The sequence below is a fragment of the Ciconia boyciana genome, chromosome 1 (assembly GCF_034638445.1).
Source record: "Ciconia boyciana chromosome 1, ASM3463844v1, whole genome shotgun sequence".
NCBI classification, from domain to species: domain Eukaryota; kingdom Metazoa; phylum Chordata; class Aves; order Ciconiiformes; family Ciconiidae; genus Ciconia; species Ciconia boyciana.
This window is the reverse complement of record NC_132934.1, coordinates 172081301-172100496: the sequence shown is the minus strand read 5'-3', so window position 1 is coordinate 172100496 and position 19196 is coordinate 172081301. Positions and strand designations below refer to the sequence as shown.

General features: G+C 39.8%; 1 protein-coding gene and 1 long non-coding RNA gene across 6 annotated transcripts in view; one reads left to right on the top strand and one right to left on the bottom strand.

Annotated features, from left to right (window-relative positions):
* Positions 1 to 13125, bottom strand: part of RBM26 (RNA binding motif protein 26) — a 61210-nt gene extending 48085 nt beyond the window's left edge. For all 5 annotated transcript variants that reach the window (XM_072849998.1, XM_072849995.1, XM_072849994.1 and 2 more), the window contains exon 1: positions 12618 to 13125. In XM_072849998.1, the coding sequence (XP_072706099.1) occupies positions 12618 to 12688 (71 nt within the window). In that variant the 5' untranslated portion in view covers positions 12689 to 13125. The remainder of the gene's footprint in view (positions 1 to 12617) is intronic.
* A 124-nt stretch (positions 13126 to 13249) lies between these two features.
* On the top strand, positions 13250 to 16011 carry LOC140646310 (uncharacterized). The gene is made up of 3 exons (XR_012040400.1): positions 13250 to 13400; positions 13486 to 13934; positions 14121 to 16011. It is a non-coding gene; the product is annotated as an uncharacterized lncRNA (long non-coding RNA).
* Positions 16012 to 19196: the final 3185 nt, after the last annotated feature.

The following is a 19196-nucleotide window of genomic DNA, read 5'->3' as shown; positions in this document are numbered from 1 at the left end:
TCGTGCACATCAACAAAGAACTTTGAACAGAGTAAGCAGTATATCCACATTAAGTAGAACATTATTTAATATAACTGGTAGAATTTTATTATAATGTTTCACAAATAGTAATCTACAATGAACTTTCTAGTGGTGTTCTATAGTAAAACCTGCCAAAGCAAGTGAGAACACTGCAGAAAACCACTTCATGCTTCATAATTCAAAACCAGTAACTAATGAAATGGTTAGACACTGGTTTATCAGGCAGAACAGCAGCATTTTCTTAAACCATTTAATCCCATTATTTAGCACAAACCAAAGGAAGACTTCAGACACCACAAAGCCAAGCAGGATTTAACACATGCACACTGGTCATGTGATACAGACAGCTAGCTTGTTTGGGTGGCGATCAAAGTTAATACTAGTGTTTTAATGAACTACAACAAGAGGAAAAAAAAATTGTACTGATGTATCCTAACTGTACATTCTCTCTAGCAAAAATAACTGAGAAGTAAAATTAAACTGCAGTCAGGGAGTTGCACTGAATATAAGTATCACACAAATACTGCTCCAGCACAGAAGTCCACTAGTCATAATGATGGAGTAAAACTGCAGCTGCCAATCTCTTCCACATTAAAACAAGTGACATTTCAATGCTAAGCTTAATTATAAATCTGACTGTTGATCATTTAAATGACACGTATTTTAGACACTAGGTAGAAGAAACCAAATCCTTCACCATATTGCGCTACCCAATTCCTCTCTCCAAGGAAGCTATCTCCTGCACAGCAAGCAACATTCTCTGTGCAAACATATCCACTGAGCAAAGGGAGCAGATCCATCGGCACCCATCCTCGGGAGATCCTCTGGATAGCCTGGGCCCAGCACACAGAGTGCTCTTAAGTTAAAGGTTGAAGCTTCAAACTTAAGTCTAAGGTTGAAGCTTCAAACTTCCTCTAGAAAGCAGGCAATAGCAGAATTTCATGCTGTAAAAGCAACTTGAGCTGCCAGGGGACATACCACAGTATTCTGTATTAGTCTGCACTATTCATAGGTACAGGAGATGGGAGTTCACAATCAGTCTACATTCCAGAAGAACCCACACACACTAAACTGACAAAATGCAAATATACACTGTTAATCGAAAAACAGACTGCACACCAACTGAAAATTCTCCAGAAATGTTTTCCTTCAACTACCACACCTGGTCTGCCCCTGTGCAGATTTAACAATCCTTTGTCCAGAAGAAAATGCTGTCCAAGCACCAAGTAATCTCGGAAGCAGGCACATAAATAACCTCCTACAACGAGAGCAGTAGGACCGCATGGTCTCTTTTACACTGCTAGTACCTGAGCACATCATCCAAGCAGATTATCTGAAAGCCTGATGTTGAACAGTGTTCGTCATAGGCTGCAGTGAGGGTTCTCGTCCAGTACAGCCCCCAGGAGGCCCTAATGCCAGCATTTCATAACTTCTCAATGCCTGAATTTGCAAAATTATTTATTTTTTTTTTACTGTTCCTTAATGCAACTTCAATGTCATTACAGAAGATTTTCAGTCCTCTCCCAGTTTCAAGCTGAATCATGCCTCAGAAAATCAGTGTGCTATTTTCATATTATCTATCTATAGTCATAACAGGAAAACAATTTTGGGGGGAGGGGGCACTTTTCATGATAATCCTCAATTCTTCTCTTCTCCTTTCTGTTCTCCTCAAAAATCAGACAAAACATTACAAGCTGAATTGTTTTATTTCAATTTCCACAAATTTGGTTCTCATCTGATAATACGGCCAGCTGTCACTGTTCGGAATCTGCTATAACTGATCTAAATGATGACACATGCACTCAAAATTATTTAGTGAAAAAAAGAAAAAAAAAAGTCAGTCTACAAGGTAAAAACCCACTGCTGTTATCTACTGCAACGTACTTTAATTCTCCAGCTCCTACAGTAGTGACTATACAACCACCTCATATTCAGTTTAAAGTAATTCCTCTCTCGTGAGCAGAGTAGAAAATGGAAGATCTTGTCTGGAAAGCCACCTAGACTCCAAAAGGTGTAACAAAAAAATAAAACAAAAAAATCTCCAAACCCAAACAAACAAAAAATACTTGTTTAAAAATAAAAAACAAGTAGTGCTTTCCTCCCTCCCCCCCAGTGATGACTCTGGAAGTCTTGGCAACATTGTCCACCCCAGAATGACCTCAGAATTTCAATCCACACACCCAACTCCAAGATACTCTAAAGAAAATATCCTCAATAAAAATGTACATAAATGTACTTTTAATTTCCAAAACACACAATCACTTTCTCCTGTGTCACTGTCTTAGCATTTATCATTCCATATGTGATACAACCACATATGAACAATGCAAAATAATCATATTGAACTCTATTATTATTATTCAGTATGTCAGCGTAGAAATTCCCCTGTACACAACAGGAAGAACTTACATACTTTCAAGTTAAAACTCTTTATTTTGGCTATTCAACAAATACTATTTTTTAAGAAATACTAACAGATGAGTTACTTCAAATTGATGATAATTAAGCAATAATGAATACAATGCATTTTGTGGTAGAGTGAGATGGAGAAAATGTTTTTGTAAATTTGACAGTATGATTTTACGTGATTTCTTTTCACTTTTTAAAATTAAAGTGCTAATGATCTTTACACAGCCAAAGGCTGACTTCCTTTTTTATGTAATGACTTGAAACAGAAGTCTCCTCTTCTGTATCTGTTGTTCAAAGCTTGAAAAAAACCACAAAGAACTGATCTATTTTCTCCATACTATCGTGAAAACAATGCTTGCTTCTGTAGCTAGTATTTTAGATAGATTTAACAAGGTTATAGTCTGATCTTTTACTGCTTTTCAGACTTCTATAAAATGCTTTGCCTTTTTTTTTTTTTAAGATTATGCTAAAATTAAATTGCTAGCAACCTGAAGTGGTGGAAAAGAGGAGTAACTGGCCTCATGAAGTAAAAAAGAAATTTAAACTTTACAGAACTGTGAATACAAAAGGTCTGCCTGAAAATTTCTGTTCCTTATAGCTGTTAGAGTTCTGGATATTATCATTAATGGGGGTTTGTTTGGGGGAGAGCTGCTTTTTTTAAAGCAATTCCTTTCTACTTTTTCATTCAAACTGAAATCTAAAATGTTGTCTATGAATTCTCCATCCTTTGGTTTAGTCAAAATCTGCTGGTTTGGATTATAAGAGCCTTGAGTTTTTCTAATAAACAAGTTCTTATGTTCTCTGGTTTGACAGCATTTTCTTACAGAATAGTAGCCTTTGTGTTGCGAATAATATGCAATATGCTTGCTCTATCTTTATTGTGTATACATGGATTTTTCATCCATTTTGAGCTAGCTTTACCAGTTTTTCTAAACCTCTGTCTTGTATTTCATGTTCTTATAGTCAACATAGTTTTATTAAGTGATGTCACTTTAAAGAAAACATGAAAGGCACCCATGCTGATGGCAGCAAAACATACTGTGTAGCACAAGGATTTATCATACAGTATATATCATGCTATATTCCTGCAAATTATAAGATTAATAGAGAAAGGTCCTTAATTGACAATTTAGAAAAATGAGAAAAATCAGAATACCACCTACACATTTCAAATAGTCTAAGTTGCATTCAAAATTAAAAATAAATTTATATTTCAATTCTAGTGTTCACTGAATGATACACATTTTCAGTTGTTAGATACAGGTTTGAATCCTTAGCTTAACTTGGACATGGTGTAGTACATCACAGATCTGAGCATAAATGGAATTTGTGCATTAAAAGTGTGACAGAAATTTAGACATAACTTCATTCTTATGCTATACATTTGGCTACTAGAAAAATGTTCACATACATTTAAACATGTAAAACAACATTCCTCAACTTTGGATCCCATGTCTATATCCCCTCAACTTTGTGCAGGCGTGTGCTACAAGCGGTAATAAGCACCAATAAGCACGTAAATTTCTCCTCCTGTTTCCTCTTTCATGTTTTCTTTAACAAACAAAAACCAGTTGGCACAAGTAATCTGAACTAATTTCCACTGCAGCAAGTACATCCCAGTGTCTGCTACAATTAAACACCACAGCATGTTTTCTTGCACCCACTTTCTGAATATATGATCCTAACTAGTAATGCTAAATGTTTTCACCCCTAGTAATGCTTTTTTGCAGAGTCTGTACTCTATCAGTCAGAGAATATGCAGCGTCTACTGCTCTATATTAAACAAGGAACACTGCTCTGGTAATCCTGCTTTAATAAACAGTATTTAATTTACAGGCATATATGGAAGAATTCTCTTGCTAGAGCTTTACACGTTCTTCAGAGAATGATCTGGACACCTCCAACTGCTAAACACCAGAGAAGAGCTTCAAAAAGGAAAGTAACATTCAATCAAATATTTTGTTCAATTGTAGGAGCAAGAGTTCACAACTGCAACAAACCGCACAGAAAACTTCAAAATCCCTCTTTCAAAATACTTTGTTTCTGATCTCATCTCGTTTTGCAGTCATTACTTGAAATTACCATTTCAAATAAAGAAAATAAAGCAGAATAGGAAAGCTGAAGTAGTTACAAGTAAATTTAAGCCTTAAATATATATATTTTTTTAAATAATGAATGTTTGAGAAGGGGAAAGTAATCTGGCTGAAGAGGACTCACTTCTCTGTACAGTTATGGGGTTTTTTAATTAAATACTTTTCAATTCATTAAACACCACTCACATCTATCCATTTCAGATTTACATATTTTAAAATATAAAATACTAAATATGTTCTGAGAACCCGCTTTGATTTTTATAATCACTATGCAATTACAGGCATCAGCCTTAACTTACAAATTCAGTGGATGTGGAATACATATTAAAGTTGTTTGCAAAAAAATGTTACTGGTGTAGCTGTACATACAAAACCCCTTACTAACAACAGAGCTTATATTGACTTAGAAAGACTTTGCCAAAAGAGTTAAAAGTAATTCAACAAGGCAGATAAGCTAAACCAGCAAAATACCTTTGTACATAAATATTGCATAAGAACCATTTAAAAGCTATTGAATAGAAGTATACAGTAAATACCTCTCAAGCCTTAAGAAAGAATAAAGACAAACTTTGACTACAGTATGCTGAGGACGTATTTTGGCAGGTTAGTGTCTATGAATGTGTTTAAGCATCAGCACAAAAATACATATTAAAATGAAAGACAAAACATGCTCTTTGAGTATTTTTAATGTAAAAAGTATCAAAAGGGAAGGCAGATCTGAAAGCCTCTGCTGGGCTAAATATTCCACTACTAACTGAGAACTTTGGGCACGTCTTCCCAACAGGGCCCTGAACTCTCCACCAAGTAAAGGCCACTAGGAGTCCTGTTACAATACTCACACCGACAGCAAAAAAACCAAACCAAAACAAAACCAAACCCCAAAAACCCACCTGATTAATTCTTTAACCAAGAAGGAAGAAATGCAAGGAATTAAAAAATGGCAAGCAGACTCAAGAATGATAGTTGTGAAGTTGATAAGAATATACCTGGAAAATTCTCATATTTAAATAGCTTATTAACGTTGCCTATCCTACTCCAGCCTGACTTCCGCAAATAAAGTTTTCCAACGTGACAAAGCACAGAATGAGTAAAGATACATATTCTAGGTATACTACGTATATACCAAACTGAAGCCTTTTAAAGTATTAACTAATTAGCTTGGGGAAAGGTCTGAAATATCTAAATCCAGGTATTTTCCTCTCAGAAAAACCCGCATCTCCAGTGCTATGAAGTTCCTCATGCTGCAATTCATCATTTAAGTCAGTTTTTAATAAGCAAAATAGCCACTTTGAACTGGAGCCTTAAAAAAGTAATTATTTCTCCTAATATTTTAAAAGTAGTATCTACAGGATTTGGTGCAGACCTGATACTATGGTGCTGCAGTAAACACTACAAAAATCAGTTTAACAAGAGGATAATCCTGTATTTTGCTAAAAATCTCATTGGCATGGCAAAACAAACTGCTGCTTACGTTTTACAGTTATTAGACAACAACTCAAGCATTACATAGAAAAGGAATTTGATTTTTTAAGCTTTTTGGCAATATAACTTAATTCATACTTTTCTACATGCCTTTTCTATGGAAAAAAAAAAAACACCAACCTAGTATTCCAAAGTCTACTCTCTGGTGAAAATGTTTGGCAAATGTATGAAAACTCCCAAAGGGAGATATACATAAGTAGTGTTTAACTATGGGGTACATAACCTTTTTTTTTTTTTTTTTTTTTGGTTCGGGGGGGGGGGGGGGGGGGGAATTCCCATGCTGAAGCTGTCAAACTGAAATCTGACAGTTTTCACAAAATGGACACAGTTACTCAGGGGAAAAAGTGTGCTTGGGGGAGGGAGAGGAGTGAGGACAGAAAAGAAACTTCCATAAAGTTTCCTTCTAACGGAAAACACTACTGTCCATTTCAGATATATTTCATTGCCTTTATTTCAAGCTAATGCCAAGACCCTCAATCTAGACTTCATTTTGGACACAGCTAGTGCACACAGACTATTTTTTTTTAATGGTAAAAGAAACTACATGAGGGGGGGTTTCTTCATTTTTTTAAAATGAATGTACAACCAAAAAGGTGCTGCAAGTCCTGAAACTAGTTCCTTGACACATTTAAACTACCACAATACATTTAAACCGCAAAAGCATGTCTAAAGTCCTCCAGGCAGTGAATGGTCTTTCTGTAAAGGAAATAACATGTAGGTGCATGTTATTTGTTGTACTCTGATCTTGAGAATTTAAAACCTAAATTTCAGAGTCTAGTTTTGTTGCCTAAAGATTAATATTTATACTACTCTAGAATACTGCCCAGTTCTTGATGTTAACCAAGGTGGACATGGTTACGTTTGAACGCTGAGAGACATGCTTTGTATTTACAGGACTGAGTGGGTGCAGTAAAATTTATGTTGCATATTGGGCATAGCAGCTAGTCTAATTTAGGCAGTTCTACCATTGTTCTGTTGTGTTGCTACTAAAAATGATCTATAAAAAGTTACAGCGTTCAATAAGTAAAATGAATGACAGACTCATTCAGCAAGATCTGACTTTTATCTTGAGACACTACTGTAGATGAGAAGGATCACTCCTGTAATGCTCACTTTCATTAAGCGTTTAACAGTACTTAAAGTAATAGAAATACACTGAGGAATGCAACAGCCTCCAATGCTGTTACATAAGTTATTGATGTCATTAGAATAGTTCTAAATTATGACGATATCCAGATGTGACATGTTCATACAGCTGCAACCAGCAGCTTAAAATGCCACCTCTAGTTGCAAGACAGCTCTCATGAGGCAGAAGAGCTGTCATCTTGCTGGTTGTCCAACACACATTCAATGCAGAAAGCAAAAATCATCACAGTGTCTCTATGACTTGCAATGCAGCCAAGGGGTTCCATTTCACTGCTGGTGTTCAGTTAAGAACAAGAAAGGTTTCCTGTAAAAGGAATAATTTTCTCCTCTTTATTTTCTGCTTTCAACTACACCTTATAATATCAATATTTTAATTCTATCATAGTATTTTTACACAGACGCTTAGCAGTATCAGCACTCTAAGTTAGGAACCTCGATTTCTCAAATAGAGCAGCTCTCCATGAGTCAGGTGAACAAACTATCAAGTTTCATAACAGATGTAGAAGAGTAACTTCACTAGTGTTAAGAGAGGGACATATCAATGACATCTATTTGTGCTTGATTTATCTTACTTATAAATAGCTTAATGTAAAATGCTAACAGAGTAAGTGAAATGAAGAGAAATATCTATTGCTTTTGAACTTAGGAAGTTTCACAGCAAACGAGAGTGAAACCTCCTGGTGGGCCAATGAGTGTTACAGGTAGGATGGTGTGCCACATATATGTGGAAAGGAATGCCGAAGTTTTTCATTTTAACTTATTTCTGTTCTTTCAGTATCTTGGCTTATTCGCATATTCCTTACACCATTGTTAAACCTTTTTTATTCACTACCTTTCTTAAGTAACTGGCTGAAGATAACCCACCAGTAACCTATTAACAACTAAGCAATTATCCAAACAGCCAAAAAATATGGTGAGATTTAACGAAGAAAGGTTGAAAAGCACAACAAACAAAAAATAGAACAGTGAAGGCATAACTGAATGCCAGAGCATACTGACTGTTTGCCATAAAATATTCCAATGATAAATATAGTCAAAATACTCTTTAAATAATTTGGGGTTTATTCCCCTGACATAAGTAGTTACAACACCATGATCAATTACAGAATTAACCAATGCAAAAAACCTTTCCATTTTAATGAGGTATGCCTAAATACTACATAAACATTGGTTTAGAATTATTTTCATCTTCCTTGCAAGTCTGATTTAGTACATTAACAAACCTTCATAAAAATGTAAATACAGTGAAGTGGAAAAAATTAGATATGGGAGCCTTAATCAAGTTGTAAGTAAAATTCAGTGGGCCAGCGGAAAATTTTAATTAAATTTATTTTACACAAAGTAATTAAAAACAAGAAAATTTTCCACTGTAAAGAATTAGGGCAAGGGGGAGAACATTGCAGTGTCTGACAAGGCAAAATGATACATGCAGCATTACTACAAAAGAGATAATCTTTTCACAGGTAAAGATTCAAACAAATCCAAGGAAAAAAATATGAAAAAAGACATCCCTATTTGGAATTTTGCCAAGCCAGATCCTGATATTCCAGCAAGGATTATATACACAGTTTATACAGGATCTGGAATGCACTTGCAGAAAAGAAACCCATTACAATAGATATGGCTCAGTGAAGACCTTGTTAGTACAGAAATTAGAAGTGACAGAGATAAGGTTATATTCCAAGTTTAACATTATTTTCAAACACTTTACAGAAGCCATGCCATGGACAAGAAAAAGTGTATAACACTAGAAACTAAGCATGCTGCTGTCTGCAAGCAACGAAGACAACTGTTGACAAATGCCTCCTTTACAGAGCTGACTGGAGTTGAACATACAAGATAGTTCTAGTCAAATACAGAGCAGCGACAGCACAAAAAAAATACTCTTGCCACTTCGTTTACACTGGTACTACATTCACATAGATGTATCTGTAATGGTTCTGTGTGCATATTTAGTAATTCTCTGCACACCAAACTGAGCTGCTTAAAGAGTTATTTCCAAAACCACAAAAGCAGCCTCTCTTTGGAGAACTGTAGAAAGTTCCTAGAGCTCTACCAGCCCCAAGCAGAGCTGGACTGTGTAAATGCTCCAGCACGGTAGCATTTGCAGTTTCCGCCTCACTGCAACACAACCAAACTCAGATAAGGAGTGTTTACATGGAGAATCACCAAGGCTTTCTCAAAGGCATTAGAACAGTCCAAAACAAACAAACACCCCAACCCCCCCCAACAAACAAAAAATTCCAAAACTTAAATCCTCCATCATCCCTCTCCTCCAAACATTCTTGTCTATGAACAGTGTTTCCCAGAGGCACCATGTGAAAGCAATCCAACAACCAAATGATGTCCAGTCCATAAAATTATATAACACACTTGTTTCATTACACTAAAAAGTTAGCATTCTTGCTAATGCTTTAAAATAGCTTAAAGACAAAACTTCATAATAAAATGAAACAATCTTTACGGATATTGCTATCTTCTAGTTCTGAAACATTATGTTTCAGAAGCACACGTGTTACGGCCTTTGGAACAAGCTATACAACCTGATTAAAACTGCTAGCTACTTGGAAAGAGGCAACTTGGAAAATAAAGCATGTTCTAACTACTCAGCTCTAGATAACTAGCACATAAATACAGACCTATATATGTGTGTATAAAATTTATTTATCTTCTTAAGTGCACTTCTCCCCTTAAAACTACCAAGACAACACCTCCATAATGAGCTAATAGTGGTGTCTTCCTTAGTCTAGTCAGGAAAGAGCCACGAGATAAAAACAGTTGGCACTTTTTTTTTTTTTTCATTAAAAGGAAAAGATGAGTCAAAAATTATTTTCAGGTTATGGTAATACCTCCAGACAATCAGCACTTAGGGCCTCATTGTACTAGTACTGCACCAACAGCAGTTATTTCTTTAAAAGTAACTTCTTTCAAAGTAACTGCACACTAAAATTTTCATACAGCCAGAAGCTATGGCTGTAGACACACATTTCAGGTAGCTGAGATCAGAAGCAGCTCCAAGAGTATTTGACTGCTAGGAAATGACAATACTTTTCCACTAATTCCAATATTTACTGGAATAATGCAGTTACATAGGACACTGCACAAAACTGAATGACAGCTGAATTTAACTGTCCCTGCTGGCTTGTTTCCTCCCAAAGCTAAAAATTCAGAGAACTCAACATCCTCCAGGTCAGCAATTCCCTACCCCATGACATAGTTTTCCAGCATGAGAGCCACATTTGAGCTGCTCACGCACCACGTTTAACTTAACAGAAACATGCTGGTCCTTTTAATGCTAAAAAAGCAGAAAACTGCACTGATCACAAAAGCTGAAAATCCCAATTTCATCCTTTAGCTGCTGACTATCACTAGCCAATATCACAGTTCAATATTCAAACAAATAGAGAAACATGGGACAACCTGAGTTTGTTATCAGGATAAGAAGTTACTACTACACATCACTAGCGAATGGAGCTTGAGGGGAAAGACTGAGGAACCATACTGACCTCCAGATAAACAGTATCTGGCAAACTTTCGATACTTTTTATATTGTGAATAGGAAAATTTTATTATTCGCTGGTGAAAATTAAACTTCAGCTCCTGATGCGTAATACTCAAGAAAGAGCAGAAGAACACTATAAATGAATTTTGGATACAGATCTACAAAATCAAAAGAACCTAATGTATTTACTCAATAAAGGGATTCTGTAGTCAACTGAAGCCCTCCTGTAAACGCCACCAGCAGACTTCCAGTTTCAGGTTTCACAGAATTTAAAAATGCTCCTTGTAAAATGTTTGAAGCTAACATATCAATCTCCATCTGCTGACCAACTAAAGGGTAAGTGTGTATGATTTATCATTTCAAATTACCAACATGTATTTTGGAAATGACAAGATTTTCCAAAGTTAAATATTGCCTGTTCCAAGCCTCTTGACCAGCACACTCTAAATACTGATAACTGCTGATTGCCATTAACAGAATATTCATGCAAGAAAGTATCCAGAGAATAACAGGGAGCATTCTGCACCAGAGGACTAGCTGGATCTATTACCACAGAACACAACGTGCTCTGCTATTCTAATATTACCTTACCAATGTGCTCTGTTATTCTAATATTACCTTACATTGACCCAAGAGGAAGATTAATTCACCTTCCCCAAACTACACCTTTACAAGAAGATGCATTTTTTTTTTCAAATAAGAAAAAAAAAAATCCTACCACAGTCTTAAGGGTCAAACCTTTTATATAAAGGCACTCAGCATAATTTGCCACAAGCCTAATTCAAAGTCCACTGAAATTAAGTTCACAACTCATTTATTTCATTGTGGTTTGAATCAGGTCCTACGGAAAAAAAAAAAGAACACCACACCCCCAAAAAACACAAGTGAAGCTCTCCTAAAAATGTCCCCAGCATTTTATAACTTATTCAGGTTATTTCAGCATAAGCCATACAAACTATACCTGTACCTACATATACCTAACTAATGCCCATGGAAGCCATAGAGCAGACTTCTTTTTTTTTCCTATTGGATAGCATCAGACTAAAACTGACAGTGGCCAAACATTTCAGGAAAAAAGTTAATATCAGAATTAACTTGTAAGTTCTAGTTCTATTGACTCAAATCAAGCTCCAGCAATTTAATTCAGACATGTTAAAATGGTGTTTCAGAATGACAAGTCAAGTGCATGCCTTGATCTAAAATGTCTATAGACACCATACTTCCAGAAGATGAAACCTTCACACCAAGTTCACATCTCAGTTCTACTAAAATATCATTCAGAGAAGGAAGACACGGACTATTTGCAGAAGAGCCCCAATTACTCACACGAATGTTACGCTTAGAGGCCAAGCAGGTATTCACAAATAGGCAAATTATTCTCTGGGGCTCCTACTCCCAAGCGCTCCACTGATGCAATTTTTATTCGAGGGGAGGGAAACAAGAGAGCGTCAAATATTCCAAACGACTGAGAACGACGTGCGACAAGTCTATAGAAAATGCTCCTGGGAAGATCCCAGGATCCTGGAGAACGTCCCAACGGCACCTGAGCTCTCAGAGAAGGTCACTGGACAGGGCGGCAGGCCGTGGTTATTAACCGGGCCTCTACGGGGGCTGAGAGCAGGGAACCGCGAGCTGCACACGCAGACACATTATCTCCCGCTTACCCTGGGCTACAAAGGGAAAGACGAAGGCGGTCGCTAGGGGGGGAAGCTGCATCCTCCGGAGAAAGACGGTCCTACCTCCCGGCCGAGGACGGCGCCGGGAGAGCGGGGAAACGACGTAGCCCCGCGCAGGGCCCCCGCAGGAGGCGGCCGGGGCACAAGGGCGCTGGGAGGGCATCTCCCGGGACGCCCTCACGGCCCTCTCCGGCACAGCGTTTCCCTCCCCTGAGGATCCCCGTCTGTTCCAAGGGAAGGTTTATTTTGGAGGGGGCTGGGGAGAGAGGAAGGGTCGCGACTACTCACATGGGCTCCAAGGTTTTGCTGAGCCAGGATTTCAGCGCCTCGAAGTTTTCTATGATCATTTTAATCACCATCCAGAGCGGCCCAGGCCCCCCGCCTCCTCGGCCGCTGCAGCAGCAACAACGGCGGCGGGGTCCGCACCGCCCCGCCGGTCGGGACCCCGGCTCCCGCCGCGCCTCCCCCCACCCGCCGAGGCTGCGGCCGCCTCCCGGTTCGGCAGAGGCCGCCTGGCAGGGGCCGGAGGCCCAGCGCCACGAAGGGGGCGGAACCAGCCGAGCGGCGGCTGCTCCCTGCGGGCCCCGCTCTCGCCGCTCCTTTGCCGAGGAGCGCGGTCCGGCCGCTCCGCAGTTCCCCCCCGCCTCAGCGGTGGGCGGAGGGCAGCGCGGCCGACAGGCCCGACGAGCGGCGGGCCCCGAGCGCGGCTCCGAAACGCGCGGCCCCCCCCTTTCCCCTTAGCCGCAGAGCAAGACGGAGTGAGCGAGCGAGCAGGTAAGATGGCGGCGCCCCGCTGTCGCGAGAATAAGGAGTCTCGCGAGGACGGGCGGCGCGCGGGGGCTGCCGGGAGGCGGGGCCGGGCCGGGCCGGGCCGGGCGGGGCGGGGCGGGGCGGGGCAGCGGTGCTGGGGTGCGGCCTGTGGCCGCTATCGGCGGGGCCCGGGAGGGAGCGGCCGGGAGCGGCCTCTCGTAGCCCTCCCGTAGAGGGGAGAGCGGTCCCCCGGCCGCCCGGGTAGTCGGGAGAGTGCTGTAATAAGGAAACGCGCCCTGGAGAAGCAGGAAGGGAGGCACAGTGAGTGCTCCCTCCCCCGTGGCGCGAACTCCGGTAAACGTTTGCAACTGACAGAAAAAATAATTTTATTTCTTTTTTTTAAAAGGTCGGAGTAAATAATTTCTCTGAAAACATGGGAGTTGGCAGCAAAGTCCCGTTTCTTCCCGACGTCGGCCCCGCGTGGGGTGGGACGGGGTGCTGCTGTGGGCCGGTGGGTCCCGACACCAGCCTGCATGTGGCGGTTCCCCGGCTGGTTCAGGCCCCACAAGGTGGACCTGACGGAGGAGCTGAGCCCACACAGCTGCTGAGTCACCCCCAGAGGCAATGGAGGCAGGGGTGCATGGACTGGCTCCACAAAACCTAGTGCCCACCAGTGTGGGACCTTCCCATGAAATGTTAACGTACACCACTGCTTTTGCCGGTACCCTGGATTAACTGAGTGCTGAAAGAAAATGTCCGCAGTGAATTTATCTCGGTCAGTTTGGTGGGCTTCCAAAAGACCAGCGTCTCACCTGAGTTGCCAAGCGAGGAGTTTTGCACAGTCAATGAACAAAGGCAAGTATTTCAAAGAAATCTTTCGCTCTGCCTTTCTCGGGGCAGAGTGGATGACTTTCAAGCTGCCTGCTTGATTTTCTCAGTTGGAGAGAAACTTCAGGTAGTCGGGTTAGATTAGACGGCAACTGTGGTCTCGCCTGAACTGTCAGTTTATGAGCATCCTGAAGTTTTACCTTTGTCACGCAGAGTTGGGATAACAGCAGAGGGAGCCCTAGAGAACAGGGGTGAAGGCGAGAAGACATGTTTGGCTATAAAGGGGATGCCTGCCTGTTGTCCAGGCATGGGAACTCCTTCAAGATCCGTCCCCAGCTTCATCCTGCCCATGGAAACGCACCACGGACCACTAGTACTTACTTCTGTTTGAAAAAGCTCAACTTTACTTTGCTGCATCTGTAACGGAGCAAGGGTCATTGGCAATTATGACCCTTATTTACAGTTTTCCATGCCGCTGAGAAGCACTTGACCTCAGCAGAGAGACTGCCAAGAAATCCAGTATCTGAGACAGCTAAATAAGAGCTGGAGGAGGCTAAGGCTGCCTGCATGTGATTATTTGTGGCTTGATTATCATCCTTGAAGGTTTGTTGAAAACTGGAGAGTATAGCAAGCCAACCAAATAAACTGCCAGCTTAGTAGGTACTTCAGTGAGGACTTCCCAATTACAAGACATACTTTGGTTTCCTTGCATAGTGGAGAGTGAACAGAATATCCAGTCAGTAGACAGAAAATCACCAGAGCCTGAAATTCTTTGGAGACTGTTCTGTAGACATCTAAAAAGTCCTTGGCTCACAGTCATCACCAACTTGTAAGTTAACTCCCCCTGAACACACAAAAAGGGTCACTAAGCTTGGGATTTCGATGGGTCTTTGAAGAGACAGGCACATAGAAATTGGGCATTATGGTAAGAATCTAAATTTGGTTTTGGATCTGGCCCTTAATCCTTTGCAAAAGCCAGTGTCTAGTGGAAATAATTCAGGCAAGCACTGTGTCAGTCCCTTCACTCTCATCTTTGTAACTACCTTTGATCCTTGAATATACAACGGCCAGCAAGAAAACAGAGCCTCTAAGGCTGACCCAGATAAAATTTATGGATATAATCATGGTAGCAACTTCTCTGTGTTTGACAGTTCATTTTCTACACTGCTTTCCAGCCATTCAGAAGCACAGTGCTGTAAGTAAATGAAATTTGTGATCAGCAAAAGGATTTCACTAATACATTTTAGGCACTGGATAAGACTTGTCTGCATGTGGTAATTTTTGAACATTACTGTGTCAATAGAAGCATGCTGTTACCACACTTCTGTGGCGATATTCTGAGTAACTATAATAAATAAATAAATAAATAAAAGCTGCTGACATTCCCAATTCAAGAGTTTGCAGACTTTAAATCTTAAGGCCTTATTAAGATTTAGATCCCATGTCTTCAGAAGTGACTGCAATGTTCTGTGGTATCTTTCAGGCAATTTTCGTTTCATTTCATGGCAGGAATTAGAGGGGTACCAAGTAAAACAATTACATCTGAGGAAACCATTTCCTCTGAAATGTAAAGTGGCTTCTATATATAATGTGGTTTCATTTTAAGACACAGCATCTTTAGGTTCTTAATAACAGTTTTAAAAACACAAAATAGGGAATAGTCTTTACTTAAATCAAACTTTAGTCACATGTGAAATCAGTACTTTAACTGAAAAAAATCCTGAAAATCATGTTTCATTTAATGCAACATAATAGAGAATCTGTGCAAAGGGTCAAAGTAATTATTAACTTCTACAATGTCATATTTCCATGAGACAAATAAGTTTCTATTTCTCCTGTAGCTGTTCAATGTAAAATTCGTGAACTGTCCAAGGGAAAATAAAGCATACCCTAAATTTCATCCCTACCTGTACAATTAAAGCCCTGAAGAAGATAACAAGGAAAAACTTGAATCTGTGAAAAGATTGGAAAGCAGCAAAAGAAGAGTTGAACACACTCTCCTTAGGTTTCAACAGTTTTAACACCTTTATTTAAAAAATCAGTTCCTGTTGCTAAATCATAGTGATATTCTGTACCACGTATATGATCTATGGATACCAAACCTTTAACAGGAACTAAATAATAGACATCTCAAAAATATGAAAATAGAGATCTGTATTCTGTGCTTTAATATAAAAAGTGCATTTTAACATCAATAATCTTAAAATAGAAATAAATTGTTACGTTAATGAAGTAATACAAATCTAATTCCCTTATTTATTCATGCATCAGAATTACGGATTCCTAACAGCCCTTTTGGCTTATGAAAACTTTTTTAAGTACTTCAGAGTAGTATAGATGTTTTCTTATGTAGTAACTCCTGAAGTTCATAGGTTTGCTATGCGCTTAGTTTGCAGTAGTCTTATCTAACACAATTTAGTGACCTTTGATGTCTAAAAATAATGGGTTGTATTTATTCACATTTTAATTGTTTCACCTACTCACATGAGAGCTGAATGTTGCCAGCCAAGACAGAGATATTAATCCTTCCTGAGATTTCTGAGATTTTATTTCTGCTGACGCCTCTTCAAAGCCATTGGACTTGTGCTCATAAACAATCTTTGTCAATGTGTAAAGCTGCAATTTTTAAGTGTTCAAGATTTTTCTTTGAAAGCTGAAATTTTCTTAAATGTTCATAGATCTCTTTTTAACTCAGATTTGTCCCTTTAATTTTTGAATACAAGAAGTAGTTGTAGAAGAGAATAACTTTTGGGCACATCCATCTTTTTGCCAAACCTATCCAACCTTCATCAGTCAGTGTTTATGTCATACAGAAAAAAAGGTTAATTATTATTCTTTTTAATTTCTTTGTGTGTTTGTTTTTTGGGTTTTTTTTTTATTTGTTTTAAGTTAGTTTAATTTTTTTGCAGCTGCTAGACTGGTCTATGGCATTATGAAATTATTCAATCTATCCTTCTAACGCTTCATCTTTTTATTTAGGAAAATGTGATTGCATTTGCAATTGGATTTAAACATTCATCTCTGATTGTAGGTTTTCTGCGAGTGTTAAATGTGATTCTGGTTTTGTGTAGCGGATGTAATCCACCAGATCCAGACTTGGGGCCCCTAGTGTGTCCCAGGAAAAGCATTTAAGCATTACAGGCCTCAGATGTATCTGGGCGGATGATCTGGAGATCAAGGGTTCCATGTCCTTGCAGCGTACCACGGCCCTTAGCATCAGAGCACGGGCTAAAACAGCAGGGCTGGTGGAACTGGATGGTATCAGGATAGCTTGATGGAACAAAAACATTTTTGTATGTTCTTCAGATTTTTAGTTTATACTTTCATTGAGTTTTGAGTTTTGCTGTTAGTTGCTATTTAGACGGACAGATGTACATCTGTACGTCTGTATATCTGCTGCCTTTGTTCTGTGTAGAAGCGGTCAAATGATGTTCCTCCTGATACTCCTTGTCTACTCTGTAGTGAGTTTCATCTCAGGAGGCATCAATATGAGCTTTGAGGATAACGTTGCAGAATGGACCCAGACCTGAAGACTGCCCCTTCCGTCCTTCACAGATAGCAAATGTCTATCAATTCCTGAGTATATGAAAGCTGAGGCACTTCTGCCTTTCCCCATAAATACACCTACTAGTCCTTCAACAGAGCAAGCAGGTCAGCTTCATATTACTCTTACCTGACTGCCTCAAAAAGATCAATGTTTATATGAATGTTTAGTCCTTTGCTTTTTTATTGTTGACTCCTGCATAGTGAATCTAATCAAACTGAGCCATTGCCACTTAAAAACTGGGGCCTGTAAAAGCTCTCAGAGCAGATGGTCTTTAAGATCTGAATGTCTTCCTCTAATCTTGAAACCACAAAAATTTAATCATGAAATATGCTCTGGGCATTAGACAACTTTCCCTGACCATGGTCTTTCTATACAACAGACCCAAGCCATGGGATTGTGTGTATCTCCTGCTTCTGTGCTGCAGGAAGAAGATCAGTGATATAGCTGGAGAAAAGGGCTCTATGTGGCCCTGCTTGAGCACGGGGGTTGGACCAGATGACCTCCACAGGTCCCTTCCAGCCTCAACCATGCCGTGGTTCTGTGAAAGGCTTTTGGCAGAGTGTCCCAAAGCCACATGTCTTTGAAGTATTTGTAGCTGGTGCATGTAGCATTTAGCCCGAGATTGTGAGTCATAGAATTGAGCATTGCTTTTTTGAACTGACATTAACAGTTGTTAAACAGGTTTTCTTGAAAGCCAAGGTCAGGACAAGTTGTTACAGTCAAAATTCAAATCTACAAACTTTGTGGTTTTTATTATTGTTTAAATATAGGGACGTTACCAGTAGTGGATATTTTAACAACGTATGTCACACTTCTGAAGTCACACTATGCTAAGTCTATATTGTATAGCTCTAAATGGCCTTGTGTTTAAAAAAATAAAATGGGTCAGTTTTGTAATACAAGGTGCTCATGTTGTGGAACCTCGTTAGGTTGTACTAACGTGGGGACAGCTTGTGTACTTGCTTATTAGCTTGTACTAACGCAGGGCCAGAATTGCTCCACTTTGCCAATGGCAACAAAATTAAGCTTAGCCCCTGCTTGTGCCTGTGGGAAGGATGACTGGGAAAGGGCCCAGGGTGTAATTAATACCTCATCTTCTTCCCAAAATGCGGTGGAGCAGGAAAGACATAGCTCATAACTCTGCCCCTGTGACACCAACCAGCAGAGCTTCATCTTCTGGAAATCTTTGTAGTGCAGTCAGCAAGTGCCAACTGTGTCATTCTGGTCTGCACAAGCAAACGATTACAGGGCAGAGCCACACCTGGACTTGTGCCTGCACATGAGGGTAAGTGGCCGCCCACGTTCCTCAGTTCCCTCGGGCAAACCCCTGTGACAGAGGTTCCTTGCAGGAACACGGTGGCTCCATGATCCTGGCCGAAGCTGGAGGCAGCTGTGACGCTGATGACACGACACTGTGGTCTCAGCTTTTGTGTCATGAAGCACATGCTCTATGTGTGGGATTTACTGCTGGGGAAGAGAGGCTGGCTTCCTAGTAGTTAATTATGTCCATCCCAAATGTTATTTCCAAACTCCTGTCTACTGTGCATCTTATACACCAGCTAATGCTCTGCCCCATTTTTTGCCATAAGCCTACAGTTTTGGACCGCATTGCACAGCACGTGGACTGTTGTCTCCTGGAGTGGCAGATTTTGAGTTGGCACTGTCCAGTGTATTTTGCTATGCAAATCCTGTACAGAAGTAGAAGACACAGTATCCTTTCCATTTCAGGTGTTAGTCATACA